Source organism: Phocoena sinus, chromosome 6 (assembly GCF_008692025.1).
Source record: "Phocoena sinus isolate mPhoSin1 chromosome 6, mPhoSin1.pri, whole genome shotgun sequence".
Lineage (NCBI taxonomy): Eukaryota > Metazoa > Chordata > Mammalia > Artiodactyla > Phocoenidae > Phocoena > Phocoena sinus.
In genome coordinates, this window is record NC_045768.1 from 37,513,371 (window position 1) to 37,536,131 (window position 22,761).

General features: G+C 37.0%; 1 protein-coding gene across 2 annotated transcripts in view; it reads right to left on the minus strand.

Moving 5' to 3' along the window:
- Positions 1–22,761, minus strand: part of UNC13B (unc-13 homolog B) — a 214,242-nt gene that overhangs the window by 162,956 nt on the left and 28,525 nt on the right. For both annotated transcript variants that reach the window (XM_032635442.1, XM_032635443.1), the window contains exon 2: positions 1,761–1,790. In XM_032635442.1, the coding sequence (XP_032491333.1) occupies positions 1,761–1,790 (30 nt within the window). The remainder of the gene's footprint in view (positions 1–1,760; positions 1,791–22,761) is intronic.

Below are 22,761 nucleotides of genomic sequence, written 5' to 3' on the forward strand. Positions count from 1 at the left end.
AGTCTTATATCTACAATTATTCTACAATTATACCAAAGATATATGAGGATACAAGCCCACCCACATGAGGGAATTCCCATCCATATCTGGTAGTAGCAATGCAGTATACCCCTAAGCTGTTTTCTATCATAGGATTTTGTACTCCATTCCCCATGTCCAACCATAGCTGACCAGACCAAAAGGAGATGCCACCCAAAAGCAGCCAGCCAATTCATAAGCTGACCAAAAGCTGAGACCAATATGATTCCCTCTCAAAAGATTTTCAGTAGGGAAAACAAAGAAATAGTAACAATTGATTGGTGCTGAAGCTTGAAGGAGAGGCATATAAATTCTATTGGAGCAGCCACTATGGGGTGTGTGCAAGACAGGTAAGCATAAAAAGCCTGCTGGATGAGAAAGGAGAGCAGAAAAGCTTTTCAGAAAGAAGAGAAGCCCTAACCCAGAGCCACTGGAGAGAGCAGTAGGCCCAGAAACTGCTTTAGTTCCTGTTGCACCCAGATTTGGTTTTTCAGATTTTCTTGGGTTCCCAATCGTGTTTTTTTCCCCATAATCCACAGTACCCTCCTTTTGCCCCCAGAAGGAACTAGAGTAAGTCTTTATAACTAACTTGACATTCAGTTAAGAAAATGTGTATTAAAATAAGGAGATACCATTTTCACCTTCAGATGAGCAAAGATTAAAAAGTTTCATATTATCTAATGTTGATAAGGATTTGGGAAAGCAGACACCCACATACTTTTAGTCTGAGTATAAGCTAGCAAAATTTTTCAGAAATGCAATTTGGCAGCAGCTACCAAATTTGTTTAAAATACGTACCTTTGGCCCAACAATTCTCTACTTCTAGACTCTAGCATACAGATACATTTTCAAAAGCAGGCAATGTTAAATGCACAAGAACATTTATTGCTTATAATAGCAAAAAAATTGAAATGACCTGAATATTCAATAAGGGGCCTAGGGTACAACAAAATCCTGGACACTATTTTTTTTACAGTAGGTTCTTGTTGGTTATCTGTTTTAAATATAGTAGTGTGTGTACAACTCTTTGAAAGAAAGAACCAGATATATGTATACACAAGGAAAGACTTTCATGGTATGTTGTTGGAAAAAAAGCAGGTTGCACAAAGACATGTGTAGCTGATCCATTAGTGTATACATGCACATACACAGTAAAACTCTGAAAAGGTATATAAAAGCCTCAAAATAGTTACTTTTGAGAAGCAGAATTGAGTTGACCAAGAGGTAAGGAGACTAACTTTTTACCAGATTGATATAGATTTCTTTAATGTTTTACAACAGCACTGTTTTTTTTTCAACTTTTTGAAGTGTAACTGGCAATTAAAAAGTGTATATATTTAAGGTGCACAACTTGATTTTATATATGTATACAATGTGAAATAATCACCACAATCAAGCTAATTCACATTCCTCACCACCTCATAATTAGCATTTTCTGTGCGTGTGTGTGTTGAGAACGCTTAAGACCTACCCTCTTAGCAAATTTCAAGTATACAATACTTGTTAACCATAGATACATTGTTGTACATTAGCTCTCCAGAAATAATTCATTTTGCATAACTTAAACTTTGTACCCCCTTGACCAATCTCTTCCCATACTGATTTTTAATTAATTTAATGAACTTAGTGAATTTAACTAATTTAACCAATGAATCAAATGAAATTAATGATTTTTTGAAAGAATGTTTTTAAATCACAGCAAGTATGGGGAGAAGAACATAATAATTAAAGGCTGGCCTTACCTGGTGAACCCTGGAACTTGGCTCTTTTAACTGCAAGAGAGAGAAAAAGGACACTGTGAAGAATTCTTGCAAGTTAATTTATTTAACCAGCATTTATTGAGTAACTACTATGTGCCACTAGAGTTAGGACTAGATTTTTAAGTCTAAGTCATTAGAGAAAAGAAGCTGGGACTTCTGATCAAAGCTTGAATGCAGAGAGTTAGAAGGGCCCTTAAAAGTCATCCAATCTAATCTCATACTCCATGCAGAAATCTCTTACAGCTTCCTGACGAAGAGGTAGAGGTAACTAAATTACTCCTACGGCACCCAATTTCATGTCAGATAACTTTCTAAGGTTTAAATTATTTATGTTCCTTATTTAAAACCCATCATAGGAACTCCCTCATTCCACTCATGCCAAAAGAAGACCTTAACAGGCCAGATCTGGACAACAGGTTTTTTTTGTTTTTGTTTTTGTTTTTTCTGCGGTACGCGGGCCACTGGGCCACCAGGGAAGCCCAGGACAACAGGTTTTAAACAAGAGTGAGAAGTAACTTCTTTCTGGGAATAAGCAGATATCAAGAAGAGTTCCTGTCCAAATTAAAGGTATCCAAACTGGAAGAGAAGAGGTAAAATTGTCATTATATGCAGATGACATGATACTAAATACATACGGAAAACCCTAAAGACTCCACACAAAAACTATTAGAACTGATAAATGAATTCAGCAGGGTAGCAGGATACAAGATTAACATACAGAAATTGGTTGCATTTCTTTACACTAACAATGAAATATCAGAAAGGGAAAGTAAAAAAAAATCTCATTTAAAATCACATCAAAAAATACTTAAGAGGGCTTCCCAGGTGGCGCAGTGGTTGAGAGTCTGCCTGCCGATGCAGGGGACACGGGTTCGTGCCCCGGTCCCGGAAGATCCCACATGCCGCGGAGCGGCTGGGCACGTGAGCCATGGCCGCTGAGCCTGCGCGTCCGGAGCCTGTGCCCCACAACGGGAGAGGCCACAACGGTGAGAGGCCCGTGTACCGCAAAAAAAAATACTTAAGAATAAACCTCACCAAGGAGGTGAAAGACTTATACACCAAGAACTATAAAACATTGATAAAAAAAAAAAAAAAAAAAAAAAAAAAAAAAAAACATTGATAAAGGAAATTGAAGAAGATTTAAAGAAATGGAAAGATATCCCATGCTTTTGGATTGGAAGAATTAATATTGTTAAAATGGCCATACTACCCAAAACAATCTACAGATTTAATGCAATCCCTATTAAACTAAATTACATTTAGTTTAATAGAACTAAATGTAAGAGCTAAAACTATAAAACATCTAGAAGAAAACATAGGAGAAAATCTTACTGGCCTTGGGCGATTAGGCAAAGATTTCTTAAACTGGATACAAAAAGCATGAAGTTTAAAAGAAAAAAATTGATAAACTAGACTTCTTCAGAAGTTAAAACATGTATTTCTCAAAAGACTCTGTTAAAAAGTTATAGACCAAGAGGAAATATTTGCAAAATGTATCTGATAAGACTGATAAAGGACTATTTAAAAAATCTCAAAACTCAATATTAAGAAAGCAAAGAACCCATAATTTTAAAATTGGACAGAAAATTTGAACAGACACTTCACCAAAAAAGGATACACAGGTGGCAAATAAGCACATGAAAAGAAGCTCAATATCATTATTCATCAAGGAAATGTTAATTAAAAACATAATGAGATAGCACTATATACCCATTAGATGATCTAAAATTTACAAATCTGACAGAACCAAGCGTTAATGAGGATGTGGACCAACTAGAACTCTCATATATTGCTGATGAGAATACAAAATGAAACAATCATTTTGGGAAACAGCTTAGAAGTTTCTTACAAAGTTAAACATATTTATCATATATTCCAGCAATTAGTCTTCTAAGTATTTACCCCAAAGGAATGAAAATTTATGTCCACACAAATACTTGTACATGAATGTTCATAAGAACATTATTGACAATAGCCAAAAACCTAGAAAGAACCCAAATGTCCTGATAAACAAATTGTGGCATATCTATACAATAATATACTACTCAGCCATACAAATGAAAGAGTTACTGATACACACAACAAAAAAATGAATCTGAGAAGCAAATTTTGCTAAGTGAAAAAGCTAGACACAAGACTACATGCTGTATGACTCCATTTACATAACATGCTAGAAAAAGCAAAACCATAATAGAAAGTACAGCAGTACAAAGAAACTCAAGGAAACATTTTGGGGTGATGGAACTGTCTGTATCTCAACTATGGTTGTGTTTACATGACTATATTTATTGGTCAAAGATCAAAACTCCTAGCAGCAATCCCACACTTAGGAATTTACTCTATAGATAGATTCCACAGGTACAGAAAGAAGTTTATACCAGCTAATAAGTTGAAGCAATGTTTATAATAGCAAAAGATTAGGGGATTGATTAAATGTTAAATTATCTAAATGTGACAAGCAAAGCTTTAGAATTTTCAGAAGAAAATATAAGGGAATGAATATCTCTGTATGATGGGTGAATGGATGGATGGATAGATATACAAGTTTTAGAATAAAAATCATGAAAGGAAAAACTGCATACCAACTTTGAGAGTGATTATATCTTGGGAGAGAAGGGATTGAGACTGTAAAGGATGCTTCAACTTTATCCACAATATACTATTTTTTTAACCTTAACTAATATGAAAAACATTAACATGTTAAATCTAGGTGGTGAGTACATGATTATGTAATATATTATTCTCTATACTTCTTCCTTTTAAAAAATTTTTATTCTTGCATATGACATGGTCCTCTATGTTGAGCAGATGATATGATCATTTATGTAGAAAATCTAAGTGAATCAACCAAAAAGCTTCTGGAACTAAATAAGCAATCATGGCACGGTTGCAAAATACAAGGTTACTGTACAAAAGTCAATCACTTTCCTATATATAAACAATGAACAAGTGAAATTTGAAGTTAAAAACACATTACCATTTATGTAAATCTAACAAATAGGTATAAATCTAACAAAATATGTATAAGATCTCTATGAAGAAAACTACAAAACTGATGAAAGCTATCAAAGAATGAAATAGATATTCCACGTTCATGGATAGGAAGACTCAATATTGTCAAGATGTCAGTTCTTCTCAACTTGATCTTTAAGTTCAATGCAATCCTAATCAACATCCTAGCAAGTTACTTTGTGGATACAGACAAATTGATTCTAAAGTTTATATGGAGAGGATAAAGACCCAGAACAGCCAACTCAATACTGAAGTAAAAGAACAAAGTTGGAGGACTGACACTAACCAACTTTAAGACTTACTGTAAAGTTAATAGTAATCAAGACAGTATAGTATTAGGAAAAGAACAGACAAACAGATCAATGGAACAGAATAGAGAGCTAGAAATAGACCCATGTAAATGTAGTCAACTGATCTTTGACAAAGAAGCAAAGGGAATACAATGGTAGTAGCAATGATAGTCTTTTCAATAAATGGGGCTAGGAGAAATGGACCTTTACACGTAAAAAAAATGGATCTAGACAAAGACCTTCACAAAAATTAACTCCAAATGGATCATAGACCTAAATGTAAAACATAAAACTCCTAGAAAATAACATAGGAGAAAACAGATGACCTAGGGCATGTGATGGTCTTTTAGATACAAGAGGAATAATTCATGAAAGAAATAACTGATAAGCTGGACTTCATTAAAATCAAAAACTTCTGTTCTGTGAAAGACAATGTCAAGAGAATGAGGAAACAAGCCACATACTAGAAGAAATATTTGCAAGAGACACATCTGATAAAGGACTGCTATCCAAAATATACACAGAACTCTTAAAACTCAACAGTAAGACAACACACAGCCTGATTTTAAAATGGGCAAAAGACTTTAACAGACACCTTACCAAAGAAGATACAATGATGGCAAGTAACCATATGAAAAGATGTTCAACATCATGTCATTAGGGAATTATAGATTAAAACAACTATGTATAAAATGGTGTTAAACAAGAAGGAAAAACTGCATTGAATGGATGAGGTGGCTATTTGCCCTTTGGGCTCCCTAGTACCAAAATACTCTTCCTCTTCTGAAGAAATCCCGAGAGAGGGGAAGCAGAACCCTACGACTCACTGCAAAAGCCAAAGGCAAAAGACCTAGGTGTAGCAATCACATGCTCCCAACTTGAATCTTGAGGGACTGAAACGAAGTTGCAGAGCTGGTTAGAGAAAGTTGCAGAGAAGTTGGGATTCCAGTAGAAGAGCATGAATGTCTAAGGCAGTGGAGTTCTAAAGGACAACAGTTTACATCCAGTAATGTGAGAACACCAAAATGGACCATTCCTATTCTTGGATATTGGGGTTTTATGTCAATTTTCCTTTTTATCTCCATTTTACAGGTAAGAAGAAACTTGAGTTCAGAGAGGTTCTGTGGCTGGGTCACATTAAGAATCAAATGAGAACATCACATGGATTAATTAATGGCACTAGATAAAGGATTCAGGTCGTCTGACTCTAAGTCTAGTTCTTTCCATTCCACCAGAATGCCACCATGGAGGCAGCTGGAGGAGGAGAAGAAAAAGAAAAAAACATAGTCACTACCCTAAGGAAGGTGAGAGAGACAGCAAAAACAATGCAAGCACATGGAGGAAAAGAGCTAATCATGTAATTCACTGTCAACTTAGAAACCAAAATGTAATGTTAAGATAAAATATGCCAAAGAGAAAGGACAGATGAGTAAGGTTGGGATTAATAACCAAAGCTGTTATCAAGTAGATAGAAGTAGAACTGGGATTAAGGAAATGGATAAAACATAGATAGGCAAAGAGAAGAAGGAACAACATGAGAAAAAGGTACAGAGCAGTATTTCAGTCCAATGAGAGGCAAAACCCGTTAGCCCCACAAAATCTCTAAGAGTTTTGAGTGCCAGGTCCTGGGGGCTAGTCAGGCAAAAGGCTAAAACAAGGGTATTGTGGTATCCTAAATCCAGAACTTTTCCTATTTAATTTCTTCAAGAATAAATCTTTCTAAATCTCCTGCTTTGGAAAGACAGCATAAGGGAGGACAGAGGATACCAGGAGAGTCCAGAAATGAAGTAGATACATTTTGTTCCTTTTCAGTTTTTCCCAGGCATAGCCCATCTTTTTTATCATCACCTACTCCTCAACGAAACTGCACCAATATGCCTTCCCTCCCATCACTGTGTTACAATAAAGTCTTAACCTTTAAAATTACAGACTCCTTTGATAATTTAACAAAAGCTACACACCTGCTCTCCAGAAAAATGCAGGTACATCCACAAAACACTGTGCATATCAAGGGGAAATCCATGCAGGTTAAGATCATCTCCTAATAAAAATGCTTTTATTACTAATGTTGTTCTCATTAAATTTGTTTTATTAGTTATTTTCCTATTTTATATCTACAAAAGTCTGCTTTTACTAATTTGTCTTAGGTTTATTTGCTCTATTTAAATGGACTAATTACATGGTGTTTGCTCAATAAGTATCTCTTTGGAATTGGATGGAATCATTGCTAATTCAGGGTCTTCTCTAGCCCTTGAATAATAAACACAGGCCCTTGAGAGAAATCATAGAGGAAAATGTTTTTCTTTGTCATTATGAAGATACACCATCTAAAAACTGAGTATATTCCAATATTTCAATGATAACTTTTAAAAAGCTACATTAAGCCCATGGGAGTGGAGCAAAAGCTGCAGCTGCTAATGCCTAGGAACAAGGAGGTCTTGATTGTAGACTTGGTCCTGACACTTCATTACATGGGCCCTTAGACAAAAAGCATAACTATCTTAGGCCTCAAGGTTTTCAGATAGAAATGAAAATTCTGTCTGTTCTGGAAAATGAAGATTTTTGTCAATCCAGTTTCTGTAAAATGAGGGGAAGAGGAGGTAAAAGAAATGATGTGAAAGGACACTGAAACATAAAATATTCCAGTTACCATTTTTAAATTAACTATTTTCATAAATTACAATGTTTTGATGATCATATTACATGTACCAGATTTCAGTAAAATTCCAGCACAATTCACTTTTAAAGAAACATCAAATTGTGTTTGGTGTTACTTGCAAAATAAAATCCTCAGAATCCTGGTAGCCTAGTTTTACTAATTTATTCTGAATTTGGATATTAATACCTAGAGAGTAACAAAGACTGCTTCAGCTGTCACTACTTTAACCTTAGAATACTGTACTAAATTTGACATCCATTTTATTTTTATTTACTGGTCATAATGTGTGCACATTTAAATATCAAATACTCTATAACTATAATGTTATTTTTAAAATCTTGATACCTGGTAAGGCAAGAGACGCCTGCCTAGTTCATCAGTGCCTTAACTACTCTTTTCTGCATCAGTTGAAATAATAAGGTTTTTTTCTCTTTGATTTTTTAATGTGGCTATTATATACATGGGTTTTCAGATGATAATCAAATCTTTTTAAGTTTTAGAATCAGATTGGCAAGTTCCCAAAAATTAATGTTGCGACTCTGATCAGAACTACATTTAAATCTACAAATGGAGAGACTGTATATTTTTTAAATATTTAGGTTTCCTGTACTTGAAAATAGCATGTCTCCCCATTTATTTACTCCTTTAATATCTTGTTTTATAATTTTCCACAAAATGGTCCCATACATCTTTTGTTAGATTTCTCTATGGCACTCTTTTTTGCTATAATAAATGGTATTTTTATTGCATAGAAATGCAGCTGACTTTTGAAAATTGATCTTGTATCTAATAATTCTGCTAAACTCAATTCTATTATTTATGCCTTGATTCTCCAGTTCCCTAGGTAGAAAATCATATTATCTAAAATTATATTTTTTTCTCTCTTTTTAAACCTAAAATATTGTTTGTCTGATATTATTGCATGGGCTAGGCCTACCAATAAACTTTTGAATGTAAATAATGATAGCTGGCATCCTTGATTTTTTTCTGATTTTAAAGGGAATATTTTTAAGGTTTCAGTATTGAATATGATATTTGCTATAGGTTTTTCAACTTTTTATTTTGAAATAATTATAGATTTGCGACAGTTGCAAAAATAATACAGAGAGGTCCCATGTAACCTTCACCCAGTTCCCCCTAGTAGTTAAATCTTACATAACAAAACAAGGAAAGTGACATTGGTACAATGTGTATGGTTCTATGCCATTTATCACACGTGTAGATCCGTGTAAGAACCAGTGCAATCAAGATATAGAACTACTCCATCACCACAAAGATCTTTAGAGTTATACCTACCGCCTCCCCTCAATATCCCTAATCCCTGGTAACCACTAATTTGTTCTTCATCTCAATAATTTTGTCATTTTGAGAATGTTATATAAACAGATTCATACAAAATGTGATCTCTTGAGATTGTTTTTTTCCCACTCAGCATAAGGCCCTTGAGGTGTATCCAAGTTGCATCAATCATATAATTGGGTTATGCTTTTATATCTGCTCTACCAAACTCTGTCTTTTAATTGGTATGTAGACTATTTATATTGTATGTAATTTTTTAAATGGTAGGGCTTAAGTCTGCTATTTTGTGGGGGGTTTTGTTCTCAGTGGTTTTTTTTTTCTGTTTTCTTTTTCCTGCCTTCCTGTAGGTTACTTGAACATTTTTCAAGAACTGTATTTTGCTAATCATCAGGGAAACGCAAATCAAAACCACAATGAGATATCACCTCACACCTGTTAGAATGGCTATTGGCAAAACGACAAGAAACCACAAGTGTGGGTGAGGATGTGGAGAAAAGGGAACACTCGTGCACTACTGATGGGAATGTAAATTGGTGCAGCCACTGTGGAAAACAGTATGGAGGCTCCTCAAAAACTTAAAAATAGAACTACCATATGATCCAGCAATTCCACTTCTGTGTATTTATCCAAGGAAAACGAAAACACTAATTTGACAAATATATGCACCACTATATTTATCGCAGTACTATTTACAATAGCAAACATATGGAAACAACCTAAGTGTCTATCGATGGATGAATAAAGAAGATGTGGTGTGTGTATACACACACACACACACAATGGAATACTACTCAGTCATAAGAATAATAAAATCTTGCTATTTGTGGCATGGATGGACCTTGAAGATGTTATGCTAAGTGAAATAAGTCAGAGAAAGACAAATACATATGATTTCACTTATATGTGGAACATAAAAAGCAAAAGAAATGAACAGACAAAACAAAACCGCAGATACAGGCAACAGAATGGCGGTTGGGGAGGCATAAAATGTATGAAGGGGCTCAAGAGGTACAAACTTCCCATCATAAAATAAATAAGTTATAAGATGTGATGTATAGCATGATTACTATAGTCAATAACATTGTAGTATATATTTGAAAGTTGCCGAAAGAGTAAATCTTAAAAGGTCTCATCACAAGAAAAAAATATTTTTTACAACTTTGGATGGTGATGGATGGTAACTACACTTACTGTGGTGATCGTATTGCAGTGTATACAAATATGTTGTACACCTGAAACTAATATATTATATATTAATTATACCTCAATTTTTTAAAAAGAACTGCAAATTGATTTATCTACAGTATTTTTAGTGTATCACTTTATATAGCTTTTAATGGTTACTCTAGGTATTACACTTTACATATATAACATCATAGTCTATAGAGGTCAGCATTTTACCAGTTCAAGGAAGTACAGAAGCCATCTCTCTTTAAGTCCCTTTTACTCTTACTCCATTTATAATATAACCAACTTAAGTAATTCCTCTACAAAGATGAGAGCCACTGGGACAGTACTTCAATTGTCAAACATAATTTAGAAGCTCAAGGAAAGTCTACTGTATTTACCCGTATTTTTTCTCTTTCCATTATTCTTTCTGATGTTCCACGATTTCTTCTTCTATCATTTCCTTTCTGTTCCAAGAACTTCCTTAAGTCCTTCTTTTTTAAAATTTTGTTACGTTTATTTTACATAAATAAATAAATAAATAAAAGACTTAAGTAGCAAGTATTTATTGAGCAGTCATCTCTGAGCCTCGGGGTCAGCGATATCACTGCCCTCTGCAGGTTGTCCTGAGATTAAAGGAGATGATACCTGGGAAGCCCTCCCTACAGCCTGGCATATTCACCAGGCTCAGCAAGAAAATGTGAGCACGTCCACAGTGGCTGTCATCATCATCTTTGAAGTCAGCCTTTTTGATGGCTGAGTGATGTTCATTACCTGATCTATTAGTAACAGGTGTCCCTGTTTCCCTCCCAATCTAGTCTCTACAGCGGCCTGAATGACCCTATTAAAAACTATCCAAAACACATCATTCCTCTGCTCAAAACCTTGCAAACGTTCCTGTTTCACTCAGAGTAAAGCCAAAGTCTTTACAGCTGTGTAAGGCCCAACCTGATCTGTACCACTACTTCCTCCCGCCACTCTGACCTCATGTCCTATCAGTCTCCCCTGACCAGTCTCTTCCACCACACAGGCCTCCTAGCTCTTTCCCTCCTGGCTCTGGGCCTCCCTCCTAGCTTTTTCACATGCTGGAAATACTTTTCCTCCAGATAGCCACATGGCTCACTCCCTTGCCTCCTTCATGGCTTTGCCTCATGTCACTCCTCAATTTGTTCCAGTGGCATTTCTATCTAATGTCATCCCCCATTCCCCTGCTCTACTTTTTCCTCATAGCATTCACCACTCTCTAACATAACTATTAAATTCATTTATTCTTCATCTGTACTTCCGTCTCATGCCCTACTAGAATGTACATTCCAAAAGAAACAGGGATCTTCCTGTCTTGTTCTCTGTTGTGTCCCAAGAACCTAAAATAGTGCATCGCATTACAGTAGGCATTCAATATATGATTTGGGGACAAAAATCAATGATTCTTTTTCATAAAAAAAAAAAAAAGGTTCAATTCCCTACTGTTGAGTCGTTATCAGCTTTTTTCAACTAATATCCGCCATTGATTTAGCGCCCACCTGGGGCCAGGCTCATGTGCTCTGCACACGCTCTGAGGTCCCCCTCAGTCCTCTCAGCCGCCCTCTGTGACAGAGACCTCTTTGTAGAAAGGTTTGGGGAGGCTCAGGGACCTGCCTCATCTTCGGCCTGTAGCGTCTGCGGCCCAAGCAGTAGGTACCCTTAAGCCATTAGAGTAGTCTATTATTTTTCCTTCATTTAAGAAATACTGATTCCTCCCTTATTCCTGAAAGATATTTTCACTGGGTAAAGAATTTTGAGCTGACTGTCCTTTTCTTTCAGCCTTTGAAAGACGTTGTGTCACTTCCTTCTGTTCTCCATGGTTTCTGATGAGATATACATGGTCATTCAAATTGTTTTTCTCCTATATCGGTAAGGTCTAATTTCTCTCTTGTTGCTTTCAATATTTTTCCTTGTCTTTTTTTTTTTTTTCCTTGTCTTTAGTGTACAGAAGTTTGATTATGATGTGTCTTGGTGTGGATTACTTTGGGTTTACCTGTTTGGAGTCTGCTCAGGTTCTTACATCTGTAGATTTATACCTCTTGCCAAATTTGAGAAACTTTCAGTCATTATTTCTCTGGATACTTTTTTTTTTTTTTTTTTTTGCGTTACGTGGGCCTCTCACTGTTGTGGCCTCTCGCGTTGTGGAGCACAGACTCCGGATGCGTAGGCTCAGCGGCCATGGCTCACGGGCCCAGCCGCTCCACGGCATGTGGGATCTTCCCGGACCGGGGCACGAACCCGTGTCCCCTGCACCGGCAGGCGGACTCCCAACCACTGCGCCACCAGGGAAGCCCTCTGGATACTTTTTTACCTCCATTCTCTTTTTCCTCTCCTGGAATTCTTATGACATGAATGTCAGATCTTTTATTATAATTCCACAGGTCTCTGAGGTTGTCTTCATCTAATTTCTCTCCCCAATCTATTTTCTCTCTTGTTCAAACTGGGTAATTTCTATTGTCCCATCTTTGTGTTCACTGAATCTTTGTCCTCTCCATTCTGCTATTAAGCTCATCCATTGAGTTTTTAAATTTTGGTTACTGTATTATTTTAGTTCTAAAATTAACAATTGGTTCTTCTTTATATCCTTTATTTCTTTGCCAAGAGTTTCCAGCTTTTCATTTATTTAGTTCAGTTACAAATGTGTTCATAATTATTCACTGAAGCATCTTTATGATGGCTGTTTTTAAATCCTTGTTATATAATTCCAACCCTTGTGTCATCTCAGTGTTGGCACCTGTTTTTATTTTTTAATTGGTTTGAGTTTACTTAAAATTGCTGGTATATTTTGGAGAAAAGAATTGGTCAGAACAGCTTAAGAAGCCTGGTAAGCGGAGAAGTCATCTTGTTTTATTTAGATTGTTTGCTCCTAACCCTCTCTAGCTGGCAGTGAAGTCAACTCTTACCCCAGATGCTCTTTTTCTTTTTTTTTAATTGAAGTATAGTTGATTTACAATATTGTGTTAGTTTCTGGTGCACAGCAAAGTATTCAGTTAAATATATATATTCTTTTTCATTGTAGGTTATTACAAGATATTGAATATAGTTCCCTGTGCTATACAAGAGGACCTTGTTGCTTATCAGTTTTATATATAGTAGTTTTTATCTGCTAATCCCAAACTCCTAATTTATCTCTCCCTCCCTTTCCCCTTCGGTAACCATAAATTTGTTTTCTATGTCTGTGAGTCTGTTCCTATTTTGTAAATAAGTTCATTTGTATCATATTTCAGATTCCACATGTAAGTGATATCACATGGTATTTGCCTTTCTCTGATTTACTTCACTTAGTATGATAATGTCTAGGTCCATCCATGTTGCTGCAAATGGCATTATTTCATTCTTTTTTTTTTTTTTTTTTTTTTTTTGGTGGTACGCGGGCCTCTCACTGCTGTGGCCTCTCCCGTTGCAGAGCACAGGCTCCAGATGCGCAGGCTCAGCGGCCATGGCTCACGGGCCCAGCCACTCCGCAGCATGTGGGATCTTCCCAGACCGGGGCACGAACCCGTGTCCCCTGCATCGGCAGGCGGACTCTCAACCACTGCACCACCAGGGAAGCCCTATTTCATTCTTTTTTATGGCTGAGTAATATTGCATTGTGTATATGTACCACACCTTCTTTATCCATTCATCTGTTGATGGACATTTAGGTTGTTTCCATGTCTTGGCTATTGTAAATAGTGCTGCTAGGAACATACGGATGTACGTAACTTTTTTTTAATAATTTTTATTCGAGTATGGTTGCTTTACAATGTTGTGTTAGTTTCTGCTGTACAGCAAAGTGAATGAGCTATTGCATGTATCCTTTTGAATTATAGTTTTCTCCAGATATATGCCCAGGAGTGGGATTGCAGGATCATATGGCAACTCTATTTTTTTAATTAATTAATTTATTTGGCTGTGCTGGGTCTTAGTTGCCACATGTGGGATCTTCACTGTGGCGTGCAGGATCTTTAGTTGTGGCATGTGGGATACTAGGGTCCCCTGCATTGGGAGTGCAGAGTCTTAACTGCTGGACCACCACGGAAGTCCCCTGGCAACTCTGTTTTTAGATTTTTAAGGAACCTCCATACTGTTTTCCATAGTGACTGCACCAATTTACATTCCCACCAGGTTCCCTTTTCTCCACACCCTCTCCAGCATTTGTTATTTGTAGACTGTTTAATGATGGCCATTCTGACCAGTGTGACGTGATACCTCACTGTAGTTTTGATTTGCATTTCTCTAATAACTAGCAATGTTAAGCATCTTTTCATGTGGTTATTGGCCATCTGTAGGTCTTCTTTGGAGAAATGTCTCTTTAGGCCTTCTGGCCACTTTTCGATTGTGTTTTTTTTTTTAATTTTACTTATTTATTTTGGTTGCACCAGGTCTTAGTTGCAGCAGGTGGGCTCCTTAGTTGTGGCTCATGGGCTCCTCAGTTGCAGCTCAGCAGCTCCTTTTTATTTAGTTGCAGCACATGTGCTCCTTAGTTGCAGCTGGTGGGCTCCTTAGTTGTGGCATGCATGTGGGATCTAGTTCCCTGACCAGGGATCAAACCCATGTCCCCTGCATTGGAAGGCAGATTCTTAACCACTGCGCCACCAGGGAAGTCCCGTGTTATTTTTTTGTTGTCAAGTTGTATGAGCTGTTTGTATATTTTGGAAATTAAGCCCTTGTCAGTCGCATCATTTGCAAATATTTTCTCCCATTCTGTAGGTTATCTTTTCATTTTGTTTATGGTTTCCTTTGCTGTGTAAAAGCTTGTAAATTTGATTACATCCCACTTGTTTATTTTTGCTTTTATCTCTATGGCCTTGGGAGACTGACCTAAGAAAACATTGCTATGATTTATGTCAGAGAATGTTTTGACTGTGTTCTCTTCTAGTTTTATGGAGTCATGTCTTATTCTTAAGTCTTTAAGCCATCTTGAGTTTAGTTTTGTGTAGGATGTGAGGGAGTGTTCTAACTTCATTGATATACATGCGGCTGTCCAACTTTCCCAACTCCAGTTGCCAAAGAGGCTGGTCTTTTCTCCATTGTATATTCTTGCCTCCTTTGTCAAAGATTAATTGACCATAAGTGTGTGAGTTTATTTCTGGGCTCTCTGTTCTGTTCCATTTACCCACATGTCTGTTTTTGTGCCAATACCATGCCGTTTTGATTACTGTAGCTTTGTAATATTGTCTGAAGTCTGGGAGGGTTATGCCTCCTGGTTTGTTCTTTTTCCTCAGGATTACTTTGGCAATTCTGGGTCTTTTATGGTTCCACATGAATTTTAGGATTATTTGTTCTAGTTCTGTGAAAAAGGTCATGGGTAATTTGATAGGGATAGCATTAAATCTGCAGATTGCTTTGGGTAGTATGGCCACTTTAACAATATTAATTCTTCCAATCCAAGAGCATGGGATATATTTCCACTTCTTTCAATCATCTTCAGTTTCCTTTGTCAATGTTTTATAGTTCTCAGCATATAAGTCTTTCGCCTCCTTGGTGAAGATTATTCCTAAGTAGTTTACCTGGCAGGTTGCACTTTTATTTATTTATTTTTAAATATTTATTTTATTTATTATTTTTTTGGCTGTGTCAGGTCTTAGTTGCAGCATGCAGGATCTTCGTTGAGGCACATGGTCTCTTTGTTGCAGCACATGGGCTTCTCTCTAATTGTGGCATGCAGGTTTTTGCTTCTCTAGTTGTGGCACACAGGCTCCAGGGCATGTGGGCTCTGTAGTTGTGGCTCGCAGGTTCCAGAGTGCATGGGCTCTGCAGTTTGCAGCACACGGGCTCTCTAGTTGAGGCACACAAGCTCAGTAGTTGTGGCATGTGGGCTTAGCTGCCCTGAAGCATGTGGGAACCTAGTTCCCAGACCAGGGATCGAACCTGTGTCCCCTGCATTGGAAGGCAGATTCTCTACCGCTGGACCACCAGGGAAGTCCTGGCAGGTTGCAATTTTAAAAGTTACTGTTTTTTTACATTCCCTTTCTGATATTTCACTGTTGGTGTAAAGGAATGGAACCAATTTCTGAATGTTAATCTTGTATCCTGCTACCTTGCTGAATTCATCTATCAGTTCTAGTAGCTTTTGTGAGGAGTCTTTAGGGTTTTTGATATATAATATCATGTCACCTGCATATAAGGACAATTTTACCTCTTGCCTTTCAATCTGAACAACTTTCATTTCTTTTTCTTGTCTGATTGCTGTGTCTAGGCACCTGCTGATTGTCTAACACAAATTGACAAAAATATTACCTTGAAACAATAGTTTCATAATAGTCTAAAGAGTATGAATAGTTAATATGAAAGGGTAGATCTATTTTAGATTATGCCTCCCTAACAACATTTAACTATATGAATGCCAACGCATCACTGAATGTTCCAGGCAGGGTATTAGTTGATCTCAAAGTGGATGGATGCCTTATTAAAATGGAAAGCAAACTACAGCCTGAAAGTAACTGGTCTAGAGTTTTACTATGAATAGAGTCTGAAGAAATAAAGCAGCAGGCAGGGGTGACTGCAGGTAGACTCATAAGTACTGCCCCAGAAGGAAAGTGTACAGATTGGAAAAGTAAAACCTTTCTTCTAACCACAGACTTTTAAAAGTATAATACATAGCTACCTACTGACTGGAAGAGATAACCAGGATGTATTGTCAAGTAAAAATATGATACACTTTGTATAAATATAATTTTACTTTGTGAAAGCAAACCAAAAACCCCATACCATATACAAAAATTAACACAAAAGAGATCAAAGACCTAACTGTAAAAGCTAAAACTGTAAAAACTCTTAGAAAACAACATAGGTGTAGGGGACTTCCCTGGCAGTCCAGTGGTTAAGACTCCATGCTTCCAATGCAGGGGGCACAGGTTCGATCCATGGTTGAGGAACTAAGATCAACATGCTGTGCGGCACAGTCAAAAAGTTTTTTAAAAAGAAAAAAGAAAACAATATGGGTGTAAATCTTTGTGACCTTAGATTAGGCAGTGGTTTCTTATTTATAACACCTAAAGTATAAGCAACAACAAAAAAATAGGTAAATTGGACTTCAAACTTAAAATTTTTCATGTCAAAGGACACTTTTAAGAAGGTGAAAAACCATAGAATGACAAAATATTTGCAAATCATATACAGGCATACCGCGGCACTGTGCAGATTTTGTGTTTTTTAAAATTGAAGGTTTGTGGTAACTTGCATCGAGCAAGTCTATCGGAGCCATTTTTCCAACAGCATTTGTTCACTTTGTGTCTCTGTGTCACATTTTGGTAATTCTCAAAATATTTCAAACCCTCCACCAGCAAAAAGATTAGAACTTGCTGAAGGCTCAGATGATGGTTAGCATTTTTTAGCAATAAAATCTTTTTAAATTAAGGTATGTACATAACATTTTAGACATAATGCTACTGCACACTTAACAGACTTCAGTATAGTGTAAACATAACTTTTATATGCACTAGGAAACAAAAAATTCATGTGACTCACTTTACTGTGATATTCACTTTATTGTGGTGGTCTGGAACCAAACCCACAGTATCTATACAGGGTATTGGTGATACACCAGTATATAAATGAGGTATGCCTGTAACTGATAAGCGTTTTATATCTAGAATATATAAAAATTCTTACCACTTAATAAAAAGACAACCCAATTTTTTAATGAACAAAGGAACTGAATAGGTATTTCTCCAAAGAAGAAATATAAATAGGCAATAAACACATGGAAAAGATGTATAACATCATTAGTCATTACAGAAATGTATATAAAAACAAAGCTGTAAATCAAAATTGGTATTCGCAAATGAGATACCATTTCACACCCACTAAGATGGCTAAAAAGCAAAAAAACAGAATAACAACAACTGTTGGCTTAGATGTGGACAAACTGGAATCCACATAACACTGCTGGTGGAAATGAACAATGGTACACTTTGAAAATCAGTTCACAGTTCCTCAAAACATTAAACACAGAGTTACCATCTGGCTTGTAGGAGCAGTTATATATCTGAGGGAAATGAAAACATATGCACTCACAGAAACATGCACACAAATGTTTATAGCAGCATTATTCACAATATCCAAAAGGTGGAAACAACCCAAATGTCCATGAACTGATGAATGTATAAACAAAAGGTGGTATAGCCATACAGTGGAATATTATTCAGCCACAAAGAAGAATGAAGTGCTGATATATGCTACATGGCTGAAGCTTGAAAACATGCTAAGTGAAAGAAGCCAGTCGCAATGGACAACAGTCTGTGATTCCTTTTATATGAGATAACCAGAATTGGAAAATCCACAGAGCCAGAAAGCAGATTAGTGGTTACCAGGGGATGGAGGGAGAGGGAGTGATTACTTAGTAAGTATGGTATGTTTTTCTCTAGTTGGAAAGAGAAAGGTGGTAATTGCACAACATTGTAATATGCTAAATGCCACTGAACTGTTAAAATGGTTAATTGTAAGTAATGTGAATTTTACCTCAATTTTTTAAAAGTCTACACCAAATACTGTATACAGATATTCACAGCAGCATTATTCATAATAACCTAAAAGTGGAAACAACCCAAATGTCCATTAACAGATGAATGAACAAAATGTGATACATCCAAACAATGGAATAGTATTCAGCCATAAAAAGGGACAGAATATGATAAAACCTACAACTTGAATAAACCTCAGAAACATTACACTAAGTGAAAAAAGCCAGCCGCAAGAGACAAATATATTGTATAATTCCATTCATAAGAAAAATCCAGAATAAGTAATTCTGTAAAGAAAGAAAGTCGATTAGTGGTTGTCTATACCTGGAGAGGTTGGGAGAAAATGGAAAGAAGTGATAGCTAATGGGTAAGGAGTTTCTTTTGAGGGTGATAATAATGTTCTAGAATTGACTGTACTGATGGCTACACAACTGTGAATCCAGTAAGAACCATTGGATTGTACTTTAAATGGATGAACTGTATGGTATATGAATTATATCTCAAGCTGTTAGAAAAAAAGTAAACCAAAAAACCCTAATAGAGGGGCTTCCCCGGTGGCAGAGTGGTTAGGAATCCGCCTGCCAATGCAGGGGACATGGGCTCGAGCCCTGGTCCAGGAAGATCCCACATGCTGCAGAGCAACTAAGCCCATGCACCACAACTACTGAGCCTGCGCTCTAGAACCCGTGAGCCACAACTACTGAGCCCACGTGTCACAACTACTGAAGCCCACACACCTAGAGCCTGTGCTCCACAAGGGAAGCCACTGCAATGAGAAGCCCGTGCACTGCAACAAAGACCCAATGCAGCCAAAAATAAATAATTTTTTTAATAAATAAATAAAATTTATTAAAAAAACAAAAACAATAAAACACCCTAATAGATGTGTAAATATGATTGTTGTTGTGAATAGGAAGAAAGGTATGGAAAGATACATACCAAGTGGGTTGTTAACATTAGTTACCTCAGGAAATGAGATGGGGACAGATGTGAGGTTATCAGGTTTTCACAAGTTTTTAAATCTTTATTCACCATTATATTGTTCACTTATTAAAACTTTAATTTTAAAGTCTGAAGAATTTTGAGTTTGAAAAATATTAAGTATATATTTAAAATAAGAAAACACTGTAAGGCTCTACACTATAAACTATTCCCACTAACTGTTAAAACATAACAGATTGGGGCTTCCCTGGTGGCGCAGTGGTTGAGAGTCTGCCTGCCGATGCAGGGGACACGGGTTCGTGCCCCGGTCCGGGAAGATCCCACATGCCGCGGAGCTACTAGGCCCGGGAGTCATGGCCGCTGAGTCTGCGCATCCTAGGCCCGGGAGTCATGGCCGCTGAGCCTGCGCATCCGGAGCCTGTGCTCCGCAACGGGAGAGACTACAACAGTGAGAGGCCCGTGTACCACAAAAAAAAAAATAATAACAGATTGATCAACAAACTTGTTATCTGTCTAAATATGAAGTTAATTTCAAAGTAGTATTTTCATAGTCAAAGCTGAGAGGAGCTACAGCTACAGCACACAATTGCTCATCATCTAATTCCATGCTACTAACAGGTGTGAAAAACAAGGAGAAAAGTAAAAGGTGCAAAAAAGGAGATAATCATGACTGAACACAAGCTCTTTAAGATTCCACCAAGCCACGGAGCAACTAAGCCCGTGTGCCACAACTACCAAGCCTGTGCTCTAGAGCCCATGAGTCACAACTACTGAGCCCACGCACTACAACTACTGAAGCCGACGTGCTCTAGAGCCCGTACTCCACAACAAGAGGAGGCACTGCAATGAGAATCCCGTGCACTGCAACGAAGAGTAGCCCCGCTCGCCACAACTAGAGAAAGCCTGCGCACAGCAACGAAGACCCAATGCAGCCAAAATGTAAATAAATTAATTTTTTTAAAAAATTTAAAAAGACTCCGCCAATATGAAAACCTGAGAAGTCAGGGCTAAATAGAAAATGGACAAGCAGAGCATTTGGCTCCAGACTGCTTACAATTAAAAGCAAAAATAAGAGAAGATTATTTCTTTTTTATTTACGCTATGCCTAATCCTCAAAAACGCTGTAACTTCTGTTCCTGAGTTTCCTTGACCTTGCTGAAGAATCAGATCTACAACTGGCACCCTTGAGATTATAGGAAATAATCCTATTCACACTGACTCTGCATCCAGTGACCTGGTTCCTCAGGCACTGGGAACGGCTAACCTGCCTTGTTCTAGCCTGTCCTTCTTATGAAATAATTTCCAAAGACTTGCGGCACTAGTTCCCTGGTTTGTAACCTCCTGTTTTAGAATCTAGCATTAAAGAAGTGTCACCTGTCAAAATTGATAACCACCATTTCCTTCTTATTTAAAAGTTAACAATTTAGGGCTTCCCTGGTGGTGCAGTGGTTGAGAGTCCGCCTGCCGATGCTAGGGACATGGGTTCGTGCCCCAGTCCGGGAAGATCCCACATGCCGCAGAACGGCTGGGCCCGTGAGCCATGGCCGCTGGGCCTGCACGTCCGCAGCCTGTCCTCCACAACGGGAGAGGCCACAACAGTGAGAGGCCCGCATACCGCAAAAAAAAAAAAAAGTTAACATTTTAAAAGATAGGAATCATATATAATCCTACTGCCCTGTTTTCAATCTGCTATAGTGTATATATTTTTTTAATATAGTTGCAATTATTAATGTGCATATTTTGTTGTATTATACTTTTACATTTGTCAAATATTTGGACATAAAGATGCACTAACTGTGACATCTGTCAAACAACTGAACACAGGAGTTGACTCAGGTGTTCTTACTGGCTAGCAAGATGTCCTTTTCCTTCCCTCTCCTTTATGATAAACTGTCAAGTGGCAGACCATTTTCTAGTGCAGCAAAGGTAGCTACACCAAGCAGATCCATTCTCTAGGAGAAAGTGGGACTATTCTGGTACAAAGCAGCAGGGCAGCCATACCAGATCTGAACCTGATATAGCAACTTTGCCAAATACAAATAAAATTCTACACAAAGAGAAGTTTCCGCTAATAAGATGATTTGCAGCCAGGGCTCCCTCCTCACTTCCTGAGGTTGCTGGATCACTTAACTGGCAATCAGGGCCTTATGTTAAAATCTAAGGGGAGGCTTCTAACAGGAAATGGAGAGTGAGGCCATCTAAGAAATACCCTGTTTCTAGAGGGGAAAAAAGCCACATATGAATGAATATCTCATTATTCTTGGGTAGAAAAAAAATTTTTTAATTGTTTTTTAAGACCATGAAATGATTCTAAAACAATGTAACAAGAAAATAGCACTCAAAAGTAAACATTTTTAAAATTACGCATTGCAAAAAACAAAATTTAGGCAGTATTTCACAGCTTCTAAATATTTAAAAAATGGAGTCACAGAAGCAAAATGAAAGACTAAAATAATAAGGAAGCCTGCTGAGAGGCAGATAAAGAAAGGAAGCTCAGTGAGACAAGAATATTAAGGTAAACATAAGAAAAATTATAGGGAGTTCCCTGGTGGCCTAGTGGTTAGGATTCTGGGCTTTTACTTTCATGGACTGTTTTGATTCCTGTTTGGGGAACTGAGATCCTACAAGCCACTGCACAGCCAAAAAAAAAAAAAAAAAAAAGGAATAAAATAATGATAAAAATTTTTTTAAAGAAAAATTATAAAAATTCATTATAAGTAGTGAGAGAAGAGTCAACTTTGAAGAAACCGAAGCGATGATTTAAAGAAGAAATTTAAGAAAATCTCTAAGAATGAAAAAGGAAAAAAAATGAAAAGATTAATATAATTTTAAGGGGTGAGGGGACGGATGCGAGAGTAGCAGAGCTCTAACACATTGATAATTGGAGTTCCTGAAGTTGATACAAGAACAAATGGAACAGAAGTAATATTCAAATACAAAAGGAAGTTTTCTTCAGATGAAGAAAGAGCTCAAGCGTATCAGATAAGATTAATAAAAAAAAAAAGAAGGGATCAGTACCTAAAAATATTTTAGTGAAAAGCACCATCTATAGACATTCTTCTAATGACAAAATGACAAAAAATGGCAATCCAGGAACTCTATACCTAGCCACTTGAAATTCACCTATGAAAAGGAGTCCATTA